Below are 14563 nucleotides of genomic sequence, written 5' to 3'. Positions count from 1 at the left end.
GCTACAAATGAACTTCTTTAAGCAACTCCCTTCTATTTTTCTGAATTTCTCAATGTAAACATACAAGAAAAAATTATCACAAATGACCTGCAAAGAATGGCATTTCACTGGCTCATGCTGCACTCGTGACATCAATTAAAGACATCATAGGACATATTAACCAACTGGATCCAATGTAAGTTTTATTTATTTTATTTATTTAAAATCTTTTATATACCGTCACTAAGTTATATACCATTGCAATGGTTTACATGTAGGCACATATTTAATGTAGGGTAAAAGTGTACTATAGTACATTCTAAAGGTGCTGTCAAAGGTTTGGTTACAATATATCATTAGACAAAATAATTTTTAGAGGAGTGGGTCATGACCGAGTATACCGAAGGTATTTTCACGGGTAAATTTATCATACATGGTTTTATCAATATGCTTATTGTGATGTGTAGTTCAGGGACTACTCTACTGTACCGTCCTAAGTACTGTGTGTCTGTGCTTATCTGCCTATTCCTGAATAATTTCTATTCTCCCGTCTCTTTGTAAAATGCTTGTTTAAAAAGCCATGTTTTTAAACTTTTCTTAAATGCCTTGAGATCACTTTGTAATCTGATCTCTGGAGGCATTGTGTTCCATATTGTGGGTCCTGCTAATGATAAGGCCCTTTCTCTCACTTGGGTTAGTCTTGCCGTTTTTACTGAAGGAATGGTTAAGAGTGCTTTATTTGCTGATTGAAGGTTTCTGTATGGGACGTGTACCCGTAATGCTGTGTTTAGCCAGTCTGATTTCTCATCATGAATTAGTTTATGGATGGTACATAGAGTTTTGTATTTAATTCTGTGTTCAATCGGTAACCAATGTAGTTCCGCTAGGGTTTCGGTTATATGGTCCCTCCTCCTTTTTCTGGTTAGTATTCTAGCTGCTATGTTCTGAAGTATTTGAAGTGGTCTTAATGTTGTATTTGGTAGTCCTAGCAGCAGGGCATTACAAGGCATTACAGTAATGTGATGCTACTCTGAACATGACTGCTATTAAGGGCTAATAAAAATGTTTCAAAAGTAGCAGTGAATTGAAAGCTAGGTATTATAGCTCACTCTAGAAACACTGTCAGCACCGACGGTACAGTTTTCTTTTACTGTACTAATGAACTTGCATGTATGTGTATATATATATGTATATATATCATGCTAGCGTGAAATGTTAGCACTGTGGCTAAGTGATGAAAGTCAATAGTAGCTGTAATAAAACATAATTGTAAAAATAAAAATGGAAGTGAATGCATGGATACCAGAGTCTGAGTTTGCAGGCGTGGTGGATCGGCTTGAGGATGAGGAAGATCTGCAGCATGTGCTGAAAAAGCCCTGAATGTGCCGAGACACAAGTGTCCGCCAGGAGTCATCGGGATCCTGAAGCAGGATACTATGGATCAGATATGGGAGGACAGTCTGACAGAAGTCTGTTTGCACCTGGAATAAACAAAACCAACTGTGAAATACTGCAATCCAAAACGGTCTGTATCTTTTGACAAAATAGAATGGGGAGCAATCAATACAAAATAGAATGGGGAGCAATCAATACAAAAAACAATCAATACATCAAAAATTCAAGAAAATTAAGTCTCCTCGTGTTGCAGAAATGCTTTTCTCTCACATATGTATACTAGGAGGTAGATGCAGGATCAGCAGAATATTACCAGTATATAACTTCTATATTATAGTATTTATTTATTTAAAGATTTTGTATCATTTTGAAATACATAAATATGTTAACATTATATTTTTCACAAAACTGAGATGTTATAAAAGCATCTCTAATGTAGGCAGACTTGGTGGGCCAAAGGTCCTTATCTACAGATAAACACTATGGGGTACATTAACATATCGACAGCCTAACAAGGTAACAGGGCACTCATATCCTACTATAAATATCCCAATTATAGTGCTTTTATCTGACTTAAAACATTATAATGCAGGGCTTTTCTCCTAATATAGTCAAAATAAATCTGGGTTGCTCACCCGTAACATGTGTTTTCCACAGACAGACAAAATTTATTTATTTATTTAAGGTGTTTTGTATACCGTCATTCGGTTTCGCCATCGTAACGGTTTACATAAACATGCATCAAATCAGTCACATACGTAGGGTGATGACAAACCATAGCACCAAGATGAAGAAGCTCTTTCAGAGTTTGGAAAAACAGAACTGGTTTTTCTGAGAATGTGCAGACCATCCTGGGCAGTCACCTGCTATGCAAGTCTCCTCAATCTTAATAATAAGCTATTCTTCAACTCTAAGGGGAGATGGACAGGACTGTGAGGCTGATGTATCCTGTCTATGAAGAACACTTGTTAAAGGTAAGTAACTTTGCTTTCTCCATGGACAAAATCAACCATAAACAACCAAAAGATCCCTAGGAAAAGCAGGATAAAGTCAGCCACATAAGTAGGGACTCCCAGGATGAGGGTTGCATAAGAATAGTTTGCTATACCAGCATTTTAGTTGACCATTGCACCCCATATTTAATACCTGAGGTTAAAGTTGAAGAAAGTAATTAAATCAGCTTGTAAGAACTCCCTGTCCAAAGCTACTGTCTTGATACAAAGCATTTTCTAGTTAGTAATAAACAGTGAAAATGTGGATAAAAGACAAGTGGCAGCAATGCAGACAGATTTAGGATTTTGTCATCCCTAGGTACTGTTGCTGTTGTAGTATCCTCCCCTAGGTACTGTTGCTGTTGTAAGTATCCTCCACCAACCCCCTTGGGTAAGGTCAGACAACAAGAAGAAAGAAGTCTAAAGCACAGCCCCCCAGTTTGCTGCAGCAGCTCAGGCATAGATTCCGTAGCAAAAATTAGAAAATTCTGAAGCACAATGGATAGCATTTTCATCTTTTATATTATAAAAATTAATTTTCCAACCTTCCTCGTGTCTGTATAATTTATATTTTTATTGAGTGAGGAAAAGCGATCTTAAGTATCAGTATAGGGATGAGATCTCAAGGATGGGCAGAAGAGAAAGAGAGGGTAAGAGGACCAGGGATGGAGAAAGGAAAGGAGGAGGACTAGGAATTCAGTGAGGAGAAGGTGAAATGACTGAAGATAAGAGAGAGGAGTATGAGAAGAAAAAAAAACATAGGATGGAGAGGATGGGAAATGGGGAAGACAGAGGAACAGGGGAAATCAGGAATCTGGGAGGGGAGAAAAAGAGGGCGAGGGAGGGAGGTTCTGGGATTAAGAAAGGGGCGAAGAAAGTAGAATTTGTTGTGGGGTGGGTTCCAGGATCTGCAGAGAAGGAAGAAGAATGGAGGTTCCAACATATGGGAGATAGAATCGGAGATGAAAGGAGAGAGAACCTGAATTACTGTGAGCAGAGGAGGGGGGAAGGAGAGGAGGTAGGTGTCCCTAACATGCTCTGGTCCTACTCCTCCTTACATCACCTCTCTACCCTTTTAATTGGGAGTGTACACACCCCAGCAGCAATCCCTTCTCTATTTCAAACACACACAAACACTGCCCTCTTCCCCCCCCCAGCTGATCCAGTCTCATCCCCCAGCCTCTCTTCTCAACCTAAAATGATCCCCATTCAGCTCATCCTACCCTTATCAAAATTATCCCCCTTCGTTCTCTATTCTACAGGCTCACTCTCCTCCCATTTTGTTCCCCATATGCTGCTCGGGAAGAAAGGGGATGGATCAGGAAGCAGAAAGGTAGTCTCTGCTGAGATTCAGCACAACTGGAAGGCAGTAAATCAGACAGCCTGCTGCTCCTTCCCCCCTCCCCCTCCCCAAGATATTTGATACCCTAGGCACAAGCCTACTGTACCTATTGATAAATCCAGGCCTACCGTGCAGATATCTTCTTAGGAAGCATAGCAAAGATAAGCTAAGGAAACTGTCCTTAACCTAATGGGCTTTCACTTTACTTTGAAGATATAGTCTTCACTGACTGTGGCAATAAGATGCAATCAGAGATCCAAGGTGACAGTCTTCTTTGTAACTGAAAAACCCTGCTTTAATGGTTGAAAGAAACAGTTGAGGATATTCTGTGGGATTTTGTTTTTTTCTATGCAGAAGAAAGCACTTTTGCAATCCAATGTATCAAGAGCTTGGTTACACTTACAGGCATGTGTTCTTGGAAAAAAAAAATGTTGGCAGCACAATGGATATATTTAAATGAAATTGGAAACCGTTTTTGGCAGAAACTACTTTGCTGTGAATCAATTGAGAATAAGACCAGAGTTTGCAATTTGCTTACTCTCGAAATGGAAGATTATATTTTTAGGGCACGCTGGGGAGGAAGAGACTGTCCAGAAGCTCCAGGATTGGTTTCTCAGAAATGCTCCCCATTCTACACATAGGATCCCTGAGACAGGCCGAGTTCCAATCGTGGATGAGACAACGGTACAGGGAAAAAGGTTTTAGATTTGTTAGGAACTAGGAAACATTCTGGGGAAGGGGGAGCCTATTTCAAAGGGATACCAAGCTGCAACATTTAAAAAGGAGATATGACAGCTTTTAAACTAACCATGGGGAAAGCAGACAGTCGCTCAGAAGCACATAGTTTGGAGGGATGTATCTTCCTGTGGTAACTTGGGGGATAGCGGCTTGGGAAACAGGCAGGAGGAATAAAGAAGCAGACTCTGACTGTTTTCCTTTATGTACAATTTATTTCCAGTGAAGAGCAAAAACACAGAAAGAATGCAGCTCACCTTAAGTTCAGGTAATGCACAAACATTGCAGGTCTTTGCATAGAGTAGGTTCCTGCCTGCTCCTGGGGCTTCTCTAACCCTTCTAGACCCTGAGTTCTTATACTCTGGTGAGGGGGCTCCTCCCTTCACCCAGGATTCCTTGTGGGTCTGAATCTTAATGAGGACCAGGCGAGACAGATGTGTCCGGTCCCTTAAGGTACTCTGAGGGCATTTCCTTTAGACTCCCTCATATACCAGCCCCCTTGGTTCAACCTCGTCAGGATGAGCGTCTGCCTGTATTAGCGACACCTCTCTAGACAGGAAATTTACATTGGTGTTTTCCCTGCCTGCTCTATGTCGTATTTTATAGTTGAAGGGCTGTAGGGCCAGGAACCATTTTATCACTCTCGCATTGGATGCCCTATTTCTATTTATCCATAGGAGCGGTTGGTGTTCCATTATGAGCGAGAACTGCCATCCCAGCAGATAGTGCGCAAGGCCTCTAAGGCCCACTTGACTGCCAAGGACTCCTTCTAGACTGTTGAGTAATGCATATCCTGTGGCATCAGCTTCCAGCTAATGAAATCACAGGATGTTCTTATCCATCCTTCTCTTGAACTAAGAATGCTCCCAAGCCTACTTCTGAGGCATTGGTCTGCACTGTGAAGGGTTCAGTGAAGTCCAGACTTATCAGGACCAGTTCACAGCTAAACGCCTCTTTCGGAGCCTGGAAGGCATCCTCTGCTTCACCTGACCACTGAACCTTCTCTGGTGCTTTCTTCAACAGCCTTGTGAGAGTTTCTGCCTTCTCTGAGTAATTGGGGATAAACTTTCATAGTACCCATGAGGCCTAGGAATGCCTTCACTTTCACTTTGTTTGTGGAATTGGCACCCAGGTGATTGCCTTGGTCTTCTGGGTCTGCGGGTGGACCTTGCCTTTCCCCAAGGTGTAGCCAAGATACTGATTTTCTTGCCCTCTTAGCAAGCACTTCTTAGGGTTGGCCGTTAGTCCTGCTTTTCTCAGATTGGTTAGCATAGCTTGGAGTTGGCTTAGGTATGTCTTACAATCTGGGCTGTATACCACGATGTCATCCGAGTAGGCAGCTGCATACCCTTGATGTGGGTGGAGTAGGTGGTCAACCAAGCGCTGAAAACTTGTGGGAGTGCCATGGAGTCTAAAAGGAAGGACAATGAACTGGAAAAGTCCCCCTGGTGTCAAGAATGCAGTCTTCTCTTTCACCACTGGCATGAGAGGCACCTTCCAATAACCTTTTGTAAGGTGATGAACTGGGCTGGATCCCAGACACTCAATTAGTTCAACCACTCGAGGCATCTGGTATGCGTCAAGGTTTGAGAACTTGCTGACCTTTCTAAAGTCAATGCAGAACCTTATGCTCCCATCTGGCTTCGGGGCCAACATTATGTGTGAGGACCAATCATTGTTAGACTCCTCTTTAACTCTGAGCTGGAGCATCTCCTTCACTTCTGTCTCAATGATGCGGTGCCTAGACTCAGGAATCTGAGATAGGGTTATTGCTGCACTACTCCAGGAGGTGAAATTATGTCATACTGCATGAAGTGGGTAAAATCCAGTAGGTTCAAGATCTCCCTATTTTGCTCTCTGAAAGGAATCTGGGTTTGGTCCAGTTGCTCTCTGAAAGGAATCTGGGTTTGGTCCACTTCAGGTCCAAGCTCTGGACCAAATTCTTCTTCTTATACCACTCCACATACCCGTGGAACCCACTTCTTCAAAAGGTTTACGTGGTACATCTGAGTTTTCTTTGGTTTATCTGTCTGGGCTATTTTGTAATCCACAGGCCCTATTTTCTCCAAAACGTCAATGGGTCTTGCCAACAGGCTAAGAGCTTGCTTTCCTACTAGGGGAGGAGGACAAGGACGAGGTTCCCTCGCTAGAATACTCTTTGGACTGTGAGGCAATTGTAAGCTTGGGCTTGAGTAGCCCAAGGCTTCTCTAGGCATAGGCAGGTTGCCTCCCCAGCTTATTTTTAGGCGATCCTACACTCGGCAAACATAGTCCACGAGGTTCTGACTGGGGTTTCCTTTGTCTTCCCAAGTTTCCCAAGCAATGTCCAAGATTCCTCTTAGCCTCCTGCCATACAGTAATTCAAAAGGGAAAAATGTCGTCGAGCTCTGTGGCACTTTATGGATTGCGAACAGCACATAGGGCAGCTAGTCCCAGTTCTTGATATCATCATCTGCAAATTTCATCAACATTTGCTTAGAGTATCTAGTTGAAGCACTCAACGAGGCCATTGGTCTGTGGGTGATAGACCGAGCTGTGCAGAGTTTTTACCTTAAGCAAGGTGCAGAGTTGTTTCATTACCTTGGAGATGAACAGTGTCACCTGATCCGTCAGGATCTACTTGGGAAGCCCAAGAAAAAAAAAAAGAAGAAAGATTCTGCAGGTTTTTTTTTTCTCTACTGCAGCTGTGGGCTTCTGCCTGTGCTTCCTGATTAGGCAAAAAGATCCCACTTCAAACACCATATGTGGTAACTTGAGCAATAGCGGCTTGGGAAACAGCCAGAAGGAATAAGGAGGTAGACTCTGGCTGTTTCCTTTATGTGCAATTTATTTCCAGCGAAGAACAAAAACAAAGAATGCATCTTACCTTAAGTTCAGGTAACAGACATCAAACATCAAAACAAAATTGTTAAAATTTCAGAAGAATTCTCTCACCTCCCTTTCCCTATAGTTTCAAACCCTTCTCTGGACCGTAACTGATCCTCCTTTTCACCTCTCCCTACAAAAACATTGCTATCAGTCCTTAAAAAACAAGAGGTCTCTAACTCAAATTTAAATCCATGCTCTGGGCTCCTTTTTAAATCTATTGGAGAGGTCGCCTGTAACTACCTATGCAAGCTAGTGAATGACAGGTGGGGTTACCAACTGGCTCTGGATTTTCGGGACAGGTTGATCCAGTCCTGGTTTTACTCCCCTGCAGGCAGGTACCAATTCTGGTCGCCACATCTCAAAAAAGATATAGTTGCGATGGAGAAGGTACAGAGAAGGGCAAACAAAATGATAAAGGGGATGGAACAGCTCCCCTGTGAGGAAAGGCTGAAGAGATTAGGGCTGTTCAGCTTGGAGAAGAGACGGCTGAGGGGGGATATGATAGAGGTCTTTAAGATCATGAGAGGTCTTGATCGAGTAGATGTGACTCGGTTATTTTCACTTTCGAATAATAGAAGGACTAGGGGGCATTCCATGAAGTTAGCAAGTAGCACATTTAAGACTAATCGGAGAAAATTCTTTTTCACTCAACGCACAATAAAGCTCTGGAATTTGTTGCCAGAGGATGTGGTTAGTGCAGTTAGTGTAGCTGGGTTAAAAAAAGGTTTGGATAAGTTCTTGGAGGAGAAGTCCATTAATGGCTATTAATCAATTTTACTTAGGGAATAGCCACTGCTATTAATTGCATCAGTAGCAAGGGATCTTCTTAGTGTTTGGGTAATTGCCAGGTTCTTGTGGCCTGGTTTTGGCCTCTGTTGGAAACAGGATGCTGGGCTTGATGGACCCTTGGTCTGACCCAGCATGGCAATTTCTTATGTTCTTATCACTTGAATCTGGATCCTTCCCGGACGTTTTAAAACAGACTTCAATTCTTCCTATACTCAAGTGTAAATCAGAAAATTTCATGGATTTCAATAATCTAAGACCCATCACTTCAATCACTTCTCTAGCTAAACTCATAGAGTCTATTGTTCTTCATCAGCTGACTGATTTCCTCTCAGATCATAACATTTTACATCCTTGTCAACACGGTTTCCCTAAGTGTCATTCTATTTTATTTATTTATTTGAGGTTTTTTATATACTGAGGTTTAGCAATAAGCCTTCACCCCGGTTCACAATAGAACAACTTGTTACATAGAACGGTCAAAAAAAGAACAAAGAAAGGTTACATATAACGGTAAAAGGAGAAAACAGAGGTTAATGTGACCTCGAACTAATTGGCTAATAGTCAGTGATTGAACTTAAACATTTGAGCAGGGATGCGTCAAGAGCAGAATAGAAACTTTGCTAGCTTTGCTAGCTCAAGTTGGAAACTTTGCTAGCACAAGTTAGGAAACTGTGAGAGAACATTGCTAGCTCTGGGAAACTGGGAAAGAACATTTGTTATTATGGCAAACTGGGAAAGAACATATGTTATTATGTACAAGATTATATGTCAGGGGTGGGGGGGGGAGGAACTTTGCCAGAGGAGGGGGTAAGGAGGGATGGGGGAGAGGGAGAGGAGGGGAGCATAAAGGAGCAGAGGGGAGGAAAAGGGAAGGAGGGAGCGTAATGGATTCTTGGTATGTCTCTCCTGTATGGGTGATGTTGAAGATGGTATTATGGGATTAGCCTACGCCATCTCTGAATGTTTTTGTGAATAACCAGGTTTTCAGTTCTTTTTTGAAGGATTCGCTGTCGGTTATTGTGCTTATGTATTGTGGTAGGGAGTTCCAGATGTGAGGTCCTGTGATTGAGAAAGCTCTGTTTCTTGTGCACGTGAGCTTAGCCGAAGGCAGTGTTGGTATTTCCAGTAGTAGTTTGTTGGTGGATCTTGTGAGACGTTGAGGTTTGAGTAGGTTTATCATGCTGTAAAGTGAGTTGTTTTCCGTTTTGTGTATGCCATTGTGTACTAGAGTAAGGGTTTTGAATTCGATTCTCTGATCGATTGGGAGCCAGTGAAGACTTTTTAGAACGGGGGTGATGTGATCCGATTTTTTCTTTCCTGTTAGGATTCTGGCAGCGGCATTCTGTAGAGCTTGGAGTGGTTTTAGTGAAGATTTGGGTATCGCAAGTAAGAGCGCGTTGCAGTAATCGAGGCCGTTGAAGATCAGTGATTGTAGAACAGTCCGAAATTCCTGATGGTGTAGGAGTGGTTTTAGATGTTTCAGGACTTGCAGTTTGTAGAATCCCTCTTTGGTTTTAGTTGCGATGGTCTTTTTAAAACTGAGGTCTTTATCAAACCATATTCCGAGGTTCTTTGTATTGTTTTTTATCTGGATGTTGATGTTGTCTATTGTAAGGGAGTGTGTAGTGATGGTTTGTTCTGGGATGTTTCTTCCTATGAGGATGCATTCAGTTTTATTCATGTTCAAGCATAGCTTTAATTTGTTTAGCATGTTTCTGATTAGTATTAGATGTTTTGTTTCTACTAAAAACACTCTTTTTTTGATATGTTTCTACGTGGCTTCGACTCTAATACAGATTTCATTCTAGTTTTCTTGGATATCTCGGCCACTTTCGACACTCTTGACCATCAAATTTTTCTAACTAGTCTGTTTTCTATAGGAATCAACTCCATAGTCCTCAATTGGTTCAAATCCTACTTATCTAACTGTACTCAAAAGATTACATTGGTTCACATTTCTCAAATCACTACACAGTTGCTTCTGGAGTCCTTCAAGGTTCCTCTCTTTCACCTATTCTTTTTAACATCTATTTAACCCCCCCCCCCCCCCCTTCACTTACTCTCTGCTCTCGACATTCAATTTAAAATATACGCTGACAATATTCAGTTTTTCCATACAAATCCTCGTGGTCAGACACACTCTCCACTGCCAATTTATATATAAACACTGTTAACAGTTGGCTTTCACACAATCATCTTAAGCTAAATCCCAACAAACCGAAATTGTTTGTTTATCCTCAATTGTTAACACCTCAAATGGCCCACCACCTCATCTGCAGTTAAATGATACTTTCACACCCATCCTATCTCAAGCTCAAAACTTAGGTGTACTGCTAAATTCAGACCTCTCTTTTTGTCACAACACATCTTTCAGACTATCAAAAACTCCTTTTTCAAATTACATATGCTTAAACGCTTACGTCTTCTCCTTTTCTTCCATGACTTTCGCACTGTACTTCAATCTGTAATTTTCTCGGGTCTCGATTACTGTAATGCACTTTATCTAGGACTTCCAGATTCTGCAATTCGACCTCTACAAACTATTCCAAAATTCAGCTGCTCATTTCTTCCTTAGTTCACCCTCAAAAAATCACATTACATCAATTCTATTTTCTCTGCATTGGTTACCTATTAAGTTCAGAATCACAAGATATTATCTATCATTCCCTTTTACATAATCCTTCCTCAATTTGGCTCTGCTCCATTCTCTGGATTTATAAACCATCTAGACACTTGAGATCATTAAACAAAAACTTATTAGACTGATTAGTCAGATTAGATATTACCAGAAAAAGAGCTTTCTCTGCCACCGGTCCAGTTTTGTGGAACTCCTTACCAACTACGCTCCGTCAAATTACAAACGCTAAGAAATTAAAAAAATCACTAAAAACATACCTATTTTCAAAAGCATTTGATATCCTGTCCACAGAACACACTTAGCCCCTTACATTACTCTTTGTGCTCAAACATTGCCAATATTCTTCTCTATTTACTTCTCTCTACTTTCTAAGATTTCTATTTAATTTTTAATCGTTACTTATTTATAATTTTATGTATGTATCTTTTTTTTTCTATCTTAAAAACCCATTATTGTTTTTACTTTTTATTATAAACCACTTTGACCAATATTTTTATTGTAAAAACTGTATATAAATATTTCAAATAAATAAGTAACATAGCAGGTTTCTGCATAGAGTGGGTTCCTGCCTGCTTCACGGGGTGCCTCTAACCCTTCTAGGCACTGAGTTCTTATACTCTGGTGAGGGGCTACTTCCTTCACCCAGGATTCCTTGTGGATCTAGACCATAAGGAGGATTGGGCAAAATGGTTGTGCCTGCTCCGTTAAGTTACCTGAAGGAATTTTGTAGAGACTCCCTCATACTTTCAGAGATACTTGTGAAAAAGACAAGTTAAAATATCCCAGTAAAAAGGTTGTGTTTAAAGCTGAAGTAGCCCAGACAGATAAAGACAAGAGCACCAAGATGTGGACTCTAAACTACCTGTATCATTTGGTAACAATCAGTGTGAATACAAAGAGAAATGAAAGTACAAATAAAAAACATTTTAAAATGTCTATATATGAATGCCAGAAGTCTGGAACAGTAAGATTGGTGAGTTAGAATGTATCAATCACATATAACACCCACCAACACACAAAAGTGTATTCCAGTAACCTTATTTGTATCCAAAAAATCAAAAACTATGGTTAAACTGGTATCTATTTACTCACATATCAATTAGCTAATTGATATGCGAGTAAGTAGATACCAGTTTAACCATAGTTTTTGAGTTAGAATGTATGACATTATATGGGGATACAGACATTACAGGCATGTAATAACAATGGGATATTGTGATACCAGGGATAAATAATAGGTATATAATAGGGCAGATCAAACTGGTGGCAGGATAGCACTATATGTAAAAGAAGGCAGAGAGTAAAGCATGATAAAAATCCTGTACGAAACAAAATTCACTGTGGAATCCTTATGGATAGAAATTCCATGAGTAGTGGGTAAGAGTATAGCAGTGGGTGTATAACACTGGCCACCTGACCAAAATGAAAAAAACAAACAGGCTGTAAAATGCTAGTTGACATTAAAAAATCAAATAAATTTGTCAACACAATAATAATGGGAGATTTCAATTACCCCAGTACTGACTGGGCCAATGGCTCATCGGGGCATGCTAGAGGGGTTAAATTTCTAGATGCCATAATTGACTGCTTCATGGAGCACCTGGTCCTAGAACTGACAAAAGGGGCAGTTACTTTTGATCTAATCCTCAGTGGAACACATGACCAGGTGAGAGGGGTTACTGTGATAGGCCACTTAGCAATAGTAATCATAATAACCCAATAAACTGATACAGACTTACCAACCACTGCACGTTCTACTTCTTGTTAAACTTCTTTCATCCTCTTCTTCTACTCCCAGTTAGAACCATCCTTGTTTTATTGTAACTGCTTTTTCTGCGCACTTGTTATAATTTGTTATATTTTGTAAATGTATACTCATGTTATAGTTATGTACGTTTATAATTTATTGATCACCCCTTGTTTTATGTAAACCGACATGATACGAACTCCGTGAATGCCGGTATAGAAAAAACTCAAATAAATAAATAAATAAATAAATAAAATAAATAAATAAGAACATAAGAACATAAGAAATTGCCATGATGGGTCAGACCCAAGGGTCCATCAAGCCCAGCCATCCTGTTTCCAACAGAGGCCAAACCAGGCCACAAGAACCTGGCAATTACCCAAACACTAAGAAGATCCCATGCTACTGATGCAATTAATAGCAGTGGCTATTCCCTAAGTAAACTTGATTAATAGCCGTTAATGGACTTCTCCTCCAAGAACTTATCCAAACCTTTTTTGAACCCAGCTGCACTAACTGCACTAACCACACCCTCTGCAACAAATTCCAGAGCTTTATTGTACGTTGAGTGAAAAATAATTTTCTCCGATTAGTCTTAAATGTGCTACTTGCTAACTTCATGGAATGCCCCCTAGTCTTTCTATTATTGGAAAGTGTAAATAACCGATTCACATCTACTCGTTCAAGACCTTTCATGATCTTAAAGACCTCTATCATATCCCCCCCTCAGCCGTCTCTTCTCCAAGCTGAACAGCCCTAACCTCTTCAGCCTTTCCTCATAGGGGAGCTGTTCCAACCCCTTTATCATTTTGGTTGCCCTTCTCTGTACCTTCAGGTAAACAAAACAAAATAGATGCCTCGAACTTTTTCAAAATTTTATTCATGCAGAGAAGTATTCATAAAAATGCCCGACTCAGGCCGAGTTTCGCAACTCAAAAGCCGCTGCCTCAGGGACTACAAACAAACCACACATTAATCAAAAACATAAAATACATACATGATAAATATAAATATATTTACTCAAAAATTCATAATAACATTAAGATCTCATAAATATTAAAGAGTTTTTAAAATGAATAAAAAGCACTTTTTAAACATCATTAAGATCTAAACTGTATTACATAATTTAAAAATAGTGACAACAATTAACTAAACCAATTATATTCTCAAAACATACCAATCAGTTGTAAAGCAAAAGACAAAAAATGGTGTACTTATACATATGCTGTTACATAATTAATATTTACTCTTAAATCACTTAAAAAACAGTACTGTCATTTAAAAATATAATGAATAATGTACCTCATTCACTCCAATCATGAGTTAAAGGAGTGTTGTTTCCTCCAGCGAACAACAAATGTATATCAGCAGTACAAGAACAACTAAAAAAATGCAGACCATTGTTTCAAAAAGAATACCTTTTACAATACCTTTTACAAAACCAAATAATAAGAGTTTATGATTATATACTAAATGACCTTGTGGCAAAAATAACTTGTGAATTTAAAAAAAACATATCAATATAAATCCATTCAAGAAAAAAAAAAAATTAAATTAAATATGTATAAGTACACCATTTTTTGTCTTTTGCTTTACAACTGATTGGTATGTTTTGAGACTATAATTGGTTTAGTTAATTATTGTTGTCACTATTTTTAAATTATGTAATACAGTTTAGATCTTAATGATGTTTTTTGGAGACTCATGAAAAAAACTATTAAAATAATTCAAACTGAGAAGAAAAACGGAGAAGTTTAGATGAAAATCCTAAGACGAGTGATTGTGAAGAGACAGCAAAAACATTTATGTTCATATGAGCAGAAGAAAAAAGAATAAGGAAACTTGCACTGTAGGTAGTTGTACAGGAAGGCCTGCGCATGCTTGGTTTTTTTGACTCTGAGAAAGCTTCTCCATTTCAGTGCCATAAAGTGACATCACTCAACTTGTGTTACTGACTATCTTGCTTATCCATGGAGAAAAAAATGTAGCTCTCATTCTAAGGTTAATATGATAAGAATGTAAGAACATAAGAACATGCCATACTGGGTCAGACCAAGGGTCCATCAAGCCCAGTATCC

General features: G+C 39.6%; 1 protein-coding gene across 1 annotated transcript in view; it reads right to left on the bottom strand.

Moving 5' to 3' along the window:
• Positions 1–14563, bottom strand: part of ATM (ATM serine/threonine kinase) — a 586955-nt gene that overhangs the window by 131932 nt on the left and 440460 nt on the right. The window contains exon 37 of the mRNA XM_029602465.1: positions 1283–1460. Within this exon, the coding sequence (XP_029458325.1) occupies positions 1283–1460 (178 nt within the window). The remainder of the gene's footprint in view (positions 1–1282; positions 1461–14563) is intronic.

The sequence above is a fragment of the Rhinatrema bivittatum genome, chromosome 5, assembly GCF_901001135.1.
Source record: "Rhinatrema bivittatum chromosome 5, aRhiBiv1.1, whole genome shotgun sequence".
Lineage (NCBI taxonomy): Eukaryota > Metazoa > Chordata > Amphibia > Gymnophiona > Rhinatrematidae > Rhinatrema > Rhinatrema bivittatum.
The sequence above is the reverse complement of the archived record's forward strand: the minus strand, read 5'-3'. Positions and strand labels throughout refer to the sequence as shown.